Source organism: Megalobrama amblycephala, linkage group LG5, assembly GCF_018812025.1.
Source record: "Megalobrama amblycephala isolate DHTTF-2021 linkage group LG5, ASM1881202v1, whole genome shotgun sequence".
NCBI lineage: Eukaryota > Metazoa > Chordata > Actinopteri > Cypriniformes > Xenocyprididae > Megalobrama > Megalobrama amblycephala.
This window is the reverse complement of record NC_063048.1, coordinates 28,056,388-28,068,207: the sequence shown is the minus strand read 5'-3', so window position 1 is coordinate 28,068,207 and position 11,820 is coordinate 28,056,388. Positions and strand designations below refer to the sequence as shown.

The following is an 11,820-nucleotide window of genomic DNA, read 5'->3' as shown; positions in this document are numbered from 1 at the left end:
AACTTGATGGAAAAAACAACGATGAACACGTTCCTTAGTGTATCTGTATCTTTAATGATGTTTACAGGTAAAAATATACACTTGTTAACTCTTTACTTACACAATGCACAGATTATTAGATTATTTCACCCAAATATTAATATAAACAACTGTTGTTGTTTTTTTCTCCACAGCTGCCTGTCTTGGTAAAACTGTTCACCAGACGCCTGATGATCACTTGAAGAATCAAGATGAATCTGCTGTGATCTCATGCTCTCACAATATACAGAGCTACAACCAAATTCTGTGGTACAAACAAAGTCAGGACATGTCAGGCTTAAAGTTGATGGGATACCTTCAATATAAAGTTCCAAATAAAGAGCCTGAATTCACAAACAAGATCGAATTGGATGGAGATGCACAGAAAAATGGCACTCTGACTATCCAGAACCTCATGCTGAATGACAGTGCAGTGTATTTCTGTGCAGCATATTACACAGTGCTCAGAATCACATCTGTCTAATACAAAAACCTCCTCTTTTAAATGTCTTGTTTCTGTGACAAGCATATTTGCAGTTCTCTTCACACCTGTGGATATTGACTCCGTGCCAATGCTAAACACAATACGTTTTAGTCTAGTCTTGCTTAAAGTGTTGCTTAACATCTTGTATAATGTGGTCAATTCACATGTAACTCAAAAACGGAAAGGAAGCTTTTTCTTAAATTCTGAATTTTGCCCCACCCTGAGATCACCGCTACCATGATACTGATGTCACATCCTGTATAACAACTAAAATTTGAATCATCACTGAAGATTATAATATAACGCATCATCATCCAGCCTCAACGTAACATGATGAGGAACATTATTCTGCTGATTCTTTCAGTACATTGGAGCCAAGGTATTCAAACCATCTCAATGGTAATATACATAACAGAATAACCTTTTGAAATTGCTACAGAAATATTTTTATTTCCAATTGCAGGTGCCAGTGATGTTTCACAAAGTCCAGGTGTTTTAATGGCAGTAAAGGGGAGTTCTGCTCAAATGAACTGCACACACAAAAAGGAAATTACATACAACCAGATGTACTGGTATCGACAACGGCAAGGACAAACTATGACTCTTATTGTGTTCACAAGCAGTTTGAGCAAACCAGACTATGGAGATTCTGATCCAAACAAATTCTCAGCAAACAAAACTGTTCCAGAGAGAGGATATTTGACTGTGAACAATGTGGAGTCAGATGATAGCGCCGTCTATTTCTGCTTGGTGAGCCAGCACACAGTGAAGTGAACTTATGCAAGAGTTAAACAAAAACAGCTGCCACTAATAATTACACTGATCAACAGGGGGCGATGTGATTCAACAAATGTGGAACCTGTTCATCCAAATTTGCTGTAGTTAATATATCTGACCTGACTCACATGAACCAGTACTTCAAGTGCTTATCACTAAGATTTGTATTTATTTATTAGCTTTTTTTTTGGAACTGGGAACAGTGAATAATTTTACTGCATGGCTGCAAGCTTTTCTATGTAGAACTGATTTTTATAAAACTTTGTGTTGTTCTATTCTTTTCAGGTTGTACATTTAGTCAGAGCTATTTCAGTCTTCAATTACCAATGACCAAAAATAATTTGGCCAAGCACTGAGGTTTTAACATTTCAATTAGAAGATCGGTAGGTGCATCTTTATCTCTCAATAGATAACTGATAATATTATACAATTTGTAATTCATACTGAGGATTGGGGTAAGAGTTTGAGAAATGGCCAATGAAGAACCTCTGAATGCCATTCATTCCCTTATGCAATATTATTTATCTTTGGAATTTTTAAATGCAATAGTAATTTGTTCATAACCAATTATCAGCATAACAATTACAGTGAAAAGTGAGTAATAAGCTGTGTAATAAGCAGGGAATTGTTCAGTCAGCAAACCAAACTCAATCTATTTGTTGAGTTCACCCTATCAGGTTTTTTTTTTCATCATTCCAGTTTATATGTTCAGCATTTCTAAGAATGTAAGAGAAAACCCATTGAAATAGTAGCAACTCACTATCCCACAATGATAGAGGGAGCCATTTCTCTATTACCGCTTCATTTAGAACAGCATACTGTACAAATTTATTATTATTATTTTTTTAATAAATGCATTTTTAAAAATGTTCTGTGTATTTATAGGTATAAAATTCTTCCAAATCTTAAAGCTTTCCTCTAACAAATGCATAGATTTTCTTTCTACTATGTAACTGTTGTCAATGCCTTCAGAGATGACATCATTTCCTGTTAGAAGTGCCTTCAAGCATTTGATGCATAGCAATGCATTTGAGCACATACAAACATGACTCTATTAAGTGTTTGTGTTTGTCTTGTATGCCTCACAGGTAATTCTATTTAACGTTTTAGTTAGCTGTATTACTTTATAATATGTGAAAGTGCTACACTGCTTACAGTTTTTTTTTTATTATTATTATTTTAAATGTATATTTTCTCTCATTACAGCCGTCTGTCTTGGTAAAACTGTTCTCCAGTCACCTGGTGACCTCATAAAGAAACAAGATGAATCTGCTGTGATCAAATGTGCACACAAAATATCAGGCTATGATCGTACTCTTTGGTACAAAAAAGACATCATGGGCTTTAACTTGATGGGTTTTCTTAATCTTCAATATGAAAACCCAGAATTGGAATTTAAAGACAAGATCAAACTGGAAGGAGATGGAAGAAATAATGGCACTCTGATTATCCATAACCTCACACTAACTGACAGTGCAGTGTATTTCTGTGCAGCATATGACACAGTGCTCAGAATCACATCTGTCTAATACAAAAACCCTACTGTGATATGAAGCTCATTGTTACCAAAATATAACATTTTCCACAAACTTCCACATATAAAAGATCAAGGTACACACATCCGAAGCGTCTTCCAAACTTCCACAAAAATAACTAATAAAAAGAGATATGTTTTTAAGAAGATTAATGTATAGTGATAAACACTAAATAACACCTTGTGCATATTCACTTATCAAAACAAAGAAAATACTACTAAAAAGAAGCACTCTGGTACAAAATTATGAGTAAATCACCTGCTGAATTATTTATTGAGGTAATGCTCTGACTACGTCAATATAAAGCGTAGATACAGTATATTTTAAACATTTATTCACTAGAATATCTCAGTTATGATTATATGCTAATTTGTTTTAAATGATTCAAGCATTCATGAGACAAGCATTTTAACATTTTCAGTTCTAAACTTTCTTCACAGCTGAAGTCCATGCCATGGCAGGAAATTGACGCAATTACAAAACCTGAGGGAAGGAGGCGCTGGGGGTCCATACTAGAATTTGTAAAATACTTAAGGACTGTGATATTGCAATGCTGGGTTGGGTTGTGGTGTTGCAATGCTTATTTCACTTAGAATATTTCTCCAGTCTCAATCAACATGATCAGAGTTCTCCTTGTCTTACTACTTTGGCTTACAGGTAAATATTTTATCATATAAAATAAGAGTTTAATAGGAGTTGTTTAGTAATAGTGCAGTGTGCTCTTACATCATTTACCATTTTTGTTTCTTTTCACAGGTTTTGTTGTCAATGGCAGTGTTCATCAAAACCCCTCAAATCTAATTAAAACCGAGAGAAACTCTGCAGAACTTGTCTGCGAACACAACGTATCATCTTACACTGTGATCCTCTGGTACAAGCAAACACTTAACCATGAATTTACATTAATGGGATATATCTGGAATAAAAATTATTATCCAGAGGATGATTTCAAAGACAAAATCAATTTGAATGGAGATGGAACCAAGAATGGATCCTTAAAAATCAATGCTCTTGAACCCAGTGACAGTGCGATGTATTACTGTGCAGCTAGTTTACACGGTGTGATATGTAGTCATGCCACAATACAAAAAGCTCTGAAAGCACCGATACTGCTGCACAATTAACCACAGCAGGGCTTTTGCACCTGCTGAAGGGCTCGGTTGAATTTCCTGCTAATATCCGCTGAGATGACATAGCAGTCATGTGGTCTGAATATTGATGCTTGCAAACATATAAAATTGTCAACAGGGATGTAAACCGTATTCAGTTTGTATTTATAGTCATTTACAGTGGCATAGTACAATGTATCTTAATTAAAATATTACAAGTCTTGGCTGTGAAATCATGTGATCTAAGTTTCAACACATTTAATATATAGCGCATGCTGTATCATATATTTGACACACAAATTTCTAAAGCCTCTAAATTATCAACATGATCAAAACTAGCTGAAAAGAAGTCTTCTGTCATCTGACATTTTTAGCAAGTAAAATGCCTTTTAGTATAATTCTAAAAAACATCGCCCCTTCAGGTTGTGGTGTCCTGAAGAAGGGGGACGTTTTTAGAATTATATTAAACTGAAACAATACAGAGACGTATAGAATAACTTTTATATTGTTAATATTTCAAGACAAACTTACTGGACTGAGGCAACTAAAGTTTACTGATTATCCATCAAGTATAAAATATGATCCATCAGGCTTTTGAGGAATGTTTATTTGATCTCTTATTCATCATTATATTGCGCAGCACTATATATAAACCTGTATATATATATATATATATATATATATATATATATATATATATATATATATATATATATATATATATATATATATACCTGAGGTATCAAATATAATATTCTACAAAAAAACACATATGCAAACTTTTTTCTATTATTTTATCTAAAGGTCCAATAAACTATTCCATTTAAAAATAGATTTTTTCTTTGACTATTATTTCATATATCTTTACAAGGTTCAGTTTCTTTTCATAATAGTGTTTTGCTAATAGAGTTTATAAGCTTATGCATTTTTTTCTTTTTTCTTTTTACAGTCAACATTCTTGGTAAGTGTTCTCTGTACTATTAATAACATCAAACATTGCTCTCTCTAGTAAAGATGATCATATCCCTTATTCATAATGCTTTACACACAGTTTACATCAGTGACAGAATTAGTCAACAGGTGGCAGTCTGGTACAACCAATGTGCTGCATGTCAAAACAGTTGAGATGAGTCAAAACAATGAATAAGAAATAATTACAGGTGGAATTTAAGTTATAGTCTATATATTTCACATTAACTGTCAACACTGGCCATGGACCAAATTGGGACATTTTGTTGACCTAAAGAAGTCACAAAAAATATAAATTCATAAGTTATTCTTAAATTATGCAGAAGGATGTGGTTTATTTCCTGCCAGCATCTATCAACTAAGTTAGGATCAGTACTAACAGATTTAGTTTCTGCAGTAACAGAAATGGTTTTTTTGGAACAAAAGCATATCATGCAATCGTTTATATCTACCATTGGAGGTTAAAAAAATTTATGTAAAAATGGGTCTGTATGATCCAAAAGATGATAAATGACAGGAAAAATGATAAATGATACTTTTAATGAACACCAAGAACTAGAACACAACACAACAAACCATTAATGAAGCAGAACAGAGGAAACTGAGGGCTTAAATACACTGAGAATGATAATCAAAGAAACAGGGAACAGGTGTGCACTAATCAAAAAACCATGGATACATCTGAGAACTCAGGCAAAGACAACGGCTGTGTCTGAAATCGCCCCCTTATAGGGCACTATTTGAGGGGACAGCCATTTGTAGTGGTGTCCAAAATCGTGGATATTATTAATTGCACTCATTCAATCCCACAATGCCCTGCAATAACAAGTGTACAACCAATGTACACTTAACGGCTAAAGAATACCCATAAAGCACTATAAGAGTCATGCGCCAAATGAATTCCCACGTCTCGCCAGAAGATGGCGCACTAGCCCATTTACTAATTTATTCTTTGATAATTACGTAATAAAGTACGGTCTCTCCAGGTCTTTAGTTGAGACATGGTTTGGTAGACACCTATGAGTGGTGAAATATTCATCTTTCTTTTCCTGACACTCTTAAGCTTTTGTTGTCACATCCTGTACAACAGCTGAAGCTTCAGTGTCGCAAGGCAGAAGAATAAACTCAGGGTTCAAGAACTCAGCATGATCAGAACCATCATACCATTAATTATTTCATTGTATTGGTGTGAAGGTATCAAAACACCTTCATAGTTGTCTCCATGATTTACTCTTTATACATTTATCACTAAACTCATGTACTCTATTTTTGCACAGGTTCTGCTAGTGGGAGTGATGTTTTGCAAAAACCTGCAATTCTTTGGGAACAAAAGGGGAGTTCTGCCCAAATCAAATGCACACACAATAAGGGTTCAGACTACAGACAGATGTACTGGTACCGTCAGCATCCAGGAGAGACTATGAGACTCGTAGCATTCACAACCTCTTACACCGAACCAGAATATGGAGATTCTGAGAAAAATAAATTTTTGGCTAATAAAACAGTTCCTGAGAATGGATCTCTAACTGTGAAGAATTTGGAGCCGGATGACAGTGCCATATATTTCTGTTCAGTGAGCAAACACAGTGAATCAAACTCTAGGCAGAGATGTACAAAAACAGATGCATTAAAATAAGAGATGAATACTGATCAACAGGGGGCAGTGTGGTTCAACAAATTTCCAGCCACATTTCCAGCCTAAGTAATGCATAATTAGGGTGAATTCAGGATGATTGGGACACTTTTTGCCATTGATATGACCCTGTATTTTTATGTTTAGTTTCATTTTTTCCCCATATCATTCCCTCTTCTGTCCGTAACTTTATGAGAAAAGACCTGTCACTGATTTTAGTATGAAGACCCATCAGTTGAGAAGAGATGAAATATAGCTGACATCACTTCCTCATGGCAGAAGCACTTGGTGAAAGAAGCCATGATGAGCACGTTCCTTAGCGTTTCTGTATCTATAATGATGTTTACAGGTAATAACAACCAACGTGCATTTGTTTAAAAAATTACTCTGTACAAATCTTTTATCCTAAATATTGCTGTAAACTGTTTCTAACTGATTTACACGGTTATACACGGTTTTATTTTCTCCACAGCTGCTTGTCTCGGTAAAAAAGTTGTTCAGACGCCAGCAAAACTCATCAAGAATCAAGATGAATCTGCTGTGCTCACATGCTCTCATAATATACCGAGCTATGACCAAATATATTGGTATAAACAAAGTCAGGACATGTTGGGCCTCAAGTTGATGGGATACCTTAATTATGGTACAAAGAATAAAGAGCCTGAATTTGAAAACAAGATCAAATTGGACGGAGATGGACAGAATAATGGCACTCTGACTATCCAGAACCTCATGCTGAATGACAGTGCAGTGTATTTCTGTGCAGCATATTACACAGTGCTCAGAATCACATCTGTCTAATACAAAAACCTCCTCTTTTAAACGGCTTGTTTCTGTGATAAGCATATTTGGCAGTTCTCTTCACACCTGGGGTTTGATTCAGTGCCAGTACACAATATCAATCAATCAATCAAACCTTTATTTATATAGCACAATAAGAACAACAAGAAAGACCGCAAAGCAATAATAAAGGGAGTTTATATCAGAAGCACTAATCAGAAAGAAATTCAACGTTAAAAACGAAAACTAAAAAACAATAGGTCTAGCTAATTAACAGCAGCAAATATTAAAGAAAAAAACTAATTCTGCATATTCTACATTCCTTAACCTAAAATATATTAAATTTAATATATACTCTGCATATTAGTTAATAAATAGACATAATTAGTCAAAAAAACTAATACATTAGTAATATACTGAACCAATATATTCTTGAACAAACAAATTCCATTATATTTTGTTAAATTTCCTTCAATTGCAATTCTGATTTAAATTCCACTGTAACATCCTGCATCATGCAGTCAGTTCTTAAATTGTGAATTTTGCTCGAGCATCAGGTCTGGTGCCATAAGGGGGCAAAAGGGTCGAGATTTTAACTGAGGGTCCATATGATACCAGTGAAGTCAACTTTGGCAAGAGTTAAACAAAAAACAGCTGCCATAATTAATTACAGGAACAATGATCAACAGGGGGCGATGCGATTCCAAGAAGTCTTCAGTGCGGACTCTGCAAAAGCAAGCATCGAGAGTGCATATCGGTCGCAAAGGCGGTGCTTATGAACACTTAAAATGACAAACGGGATACCCATTTGCAGTGTCCCAGCCTGAGCTGATGAGTTGAATTAGATGTGTTTGATTAGGAAGAATTTGGTTGGTGTGCCTTCAGGAACAGGGTTGGGAAACAATGCCATGCGATCTCGTGGAGTTCATGATCATACGTATAGTGGCGGCCATTATAAGTCCACAAAACAGTAAGTGCATGTGAAGTGTGCCATTTGAGAAGGTCTTAACAAACAGACTGCATCATGAGCCCATTTCACACATGGTTTTGCTGCTAGCATAGAGGATGCATTACAGCTAAGCTTTATAATCAGGATATTCTAACAAAATCTAAATTTCTAGCTGTTTTTAATGCACCGATCTTTTTTATGCACCCTTGAACTTGGCATATGGGACAAATAGCTACTCTGAGCAGCTCATTTCACAGAGCAGTTTCTCAACCACCATAGAAGGTGCGTTATTAAAGCTAAAAAAAGTGCTTCTCTCTAAAGGTACATTTCTAACAAAATCAAATTTTTAATGTTGTACCGTGTAATATATTGGTTATTACAGTTGAAACAATCAATTTAGCAGTGACATTTAACATATCACACACTGTCTAATGGACAAGCGAAATCCAAAATTTGCGGACCAATACACAATGAGCCACCTATGGCATCATCAGCCCATTATGCAGTTTCTCGGCCACCATGAAGGTGTGTTAAAGCTAACATAAGGGATTCATGCTAGAGGTAATGAAATCTAAATGAACAAAATCTAAATTTTTAAAGCTTTTATTGTACCAGTCAATTTCTCAGCAAATCAGCTGTGTGCTGGTGTTTATGTTTAACTGTTCATACATTAATATTTCATGTTTATACTGCTTTCCCCCCAGTAGTGTTATAACCTATGATGTCATATCCTGTACAACAACAACTAGAGTTTGTATCTATTGAAAGGCTGGGACTCACTCTACACCCCACCAAAACTCAACATGACTAGGGACATTATTTCATTGATTCTGTTACTGCACTTGAGCCAAGGTATCAAAAGCTTTTTAAAATGATATCCATAGCAAATGAAACAATAACCTTATAATCTTACCAATTTTATTTTTTCCACAGGCACTATGGGTGGGGATGATGTTGTTCAAGAGCCTAAAATTCTGTGGGAACAAAAGGGGAAATCTGCTCATATGAACTGCACACACAGTAAGGATTCAACTTACAGACTGATGTACTGGTACCGCCAGCGTCCAGGAGAGACTATGAGACTCGTAGCATTCACAACCTCTTACACCGAACCAGAATATGGAGATTCTGAGAAAAATAAATTTTTGGCTAATAAAACAGTTCCTGAGAATGGATCTCTAGCTGTGAAGAATTTGGAGCCGGATGACAGTGCCATATATTTCTGTTCAGTGAGCGAACACACAGTGAATCAAACACAAGGCAGAGATGTACAAAAACAGGTGCATTAAAATAAGAGATGAATACTGATCAACAGGGGGCAGTGTGGTTCAACAAATTTCCAGCCACATTTCTAGCCTAAGTAATGCATAATTAGGGTGAATTCAGGGTGATTGGGACACTTTTTTTGCCATTGAGATGACTGGGAAAAAGTGTCCTACTCACCCTGATTTTTTTTAATGGTTAGTTTTATTATTATTTTTGTCATATTGTTTCCCCTGATGTCCACAACTTTATGAGAAAAGACCTGTCACTGATTTTAGTATGAAGACCCATCATTTGAGAAGAGATGAAATATAGCTGACATCACTTCCTCATGGCAGAAGCACTTGGTGAAAGAAGCCATGATGAGCACGTTCCTCAGCGTATCTGTATCTATAATGATGTTTACAGGTAATAACAACAAAAATGAGCACTTGTTTAAAAAAAGACTTTGTACAAATCTTTTATCCTAAACATTGCTGTAAACTGTTTCTCACTGATTTATATGGTTATACACTGTTTTATTTTCTCCACAGCTGCTTGTCTTGGTAAAAATGTTGATCAGACGCCAGCGAAACTCATCAAGAATCAAGATGAATCTGCTGTGATCATCTGCACTCATAATATTCAGAGCTATTACACAATATTATGGTACAAACAAAGTGAGGATTTGTTGGGCTTCAAGTTGATGGGATACCTTAATTATGATCAAGAGACTAAAGAGCCTGAATTTGACACACCAGCAAACAAGATCAAATTGGAGGGAGATGGACAGAAAAATGGCACTCTGACTATCCAGAACCTCATGCTGAATGACAGTGCAGTGTATTTCTGTGCAGCATATTACACAGTGCTCAGAATCACATCTGTCTAATACAAAAACCTCTTCTTTTGTTTCTGTGACAGGCATATTTGCAGTTCTCTTCACACCTGGGGTTTGATTCAGTGCCAGTACACAATAGGTCTAGCTATTTTACAGAAGCAAATAGGCTACTGAAGCAAAAAACAAAACAAAACAAAAAACCTTGTTCTGCATATTTTGCATCACTCAACAGTCAATTTTTGCCCCTGTTACAGTCAACTTTGGCAACAGGGGGCAAAAATGGGGCAAAAAGGGCAAAATTTCAACTGTGCAATCAACTTCTGCAAGACTCAAACAAAAACTGCTGTCATAATTACAGGAACAGTGATCAACAGGGGGCGATGTGGTTCCATAAATTTACAGCATGTTTGCCCAGACTCGCTATAACTGAATCACATGAATCATTTTTCAGCATGGCAGGTTAAGACTGCAACCCATTCTATGCAGAAACAATTATATTTAGCTTTTTTGCTGGTAACATCTTTTCAGATTTTATTCTTGGCCACAGTATTTTTAATACCAAATTTAATTTAGCTAAACAGTTCAATGAGATCTGCAGGAGTCTTTTTCTCTCAATAGACAGAACAACAGAACAAGCCATCAATGTTAAAGAACAAGCCATCAATGTTAAACTTATTTATCTTAATTTTTTCTCAGGCTTTCTCTTTAAAGGTCTCTTTAGATTATCGCAACTCACCTACTGTACTTGTCGGCATAGATATGTATACGTAGATGCCACATTCGACCGCTCCAGACACAGTCAACACGTCGTCACTCACAGTAAGAATCAATGATGCCACAACATTGTGCATCTTCATGGTTGTGAAACCGCCAAGATTTAAATTCTCAAAGAAGTGGGATAACTTTTCAGTTGAGAATGTGTTGGATTGTGTTTTAATATGTATTACCTCAATATTACAAGCTTTTACTATGGTACTTTTTAATGATTTTACTTTTGTTTTAGTAACTTTTTAATGTTGTGTTAGCTGACGCCTTCGTCTTGTATTGTTAGTTTAGCAAAATCATCTGCTGAAGTCTATTGCAGATATAGATATTCATGTGCCTAACTACGGTTACAGACGCTCAGTCAACATTGGCTTTGAGTGTTCACAGACTGGTTTTGACCATTCCAATGTGGCGGACGGCTTATGTACCGGCCCATAGAAACAGCCAATGATGAGGCATCTATGTATATATATCTATGCTTGTCAGTGCCCCCAGACATGACATCACTTCCTACAAGTGCACTCCTGCATTTAATTTGAAGAATTATCACCCAGCACATGAAGCAAACATGGCTAGCGTTCTTCTCAGTGTTTATGTTTCTCTAGTATTCCTCACAGGTAATCCAATCTAATGGAATATTTTTAGTTTCCATTCCACAAAAGGTTCTTTTTAGAGGAAAAAGTTTCCATTATAGATTCCATTACTAAAACGTTCTTCA

The 11,820-nt window shown here is 35.7% G+C and overlaps 4 gene segments (V, D, J or C); all 4 read left to right on the top strand.

The window, feature by feature from the left end:
• The first annotated feature begins 21 nt into the window (after positions 1–21).
• LOC125268168 lies at positions 22–502 on the top strand. The segment is given in 2 exon segments: positions 22–67; positions 174–502. Coding segments are annotated over 2 exon segments (375 nt in total).
• Positions 503–6,599: 6,097 nt separating this feature from the next.
• LOC125268957 lies at positions 6,600–7,367 on the top strand. The segment is given in 2 exon segments: positions 6,600–6,874; positions 6,998–7,367. Coding segments are annotated over 2 exon segments (378 nt in total).
• A 1,517-nt stretch (positions 7,368–8,884) lies between these two features.
• On the top strand, positions 8,885–9,600 carry LOC125268951. The segment is given in 2 exon segments: positions 8,885–9,106; positions 9,188–9,600. Coding segments are annotated over 2 exon segments (405 nt in total).
• Positions 9,601–9,610: 10 nt separating this feature from the next.
• LOC125268954 lies at positions 9,611–10,392 on the top strand. The segment is given in 2 exon segments: positions 9,611–9,925; positions 10,051–10,392. Coding segments are annotated over 2 exon segments (387 nt in total).
• Positions 10,393–11,820: the final 1,428 nt, after the last annotated feature.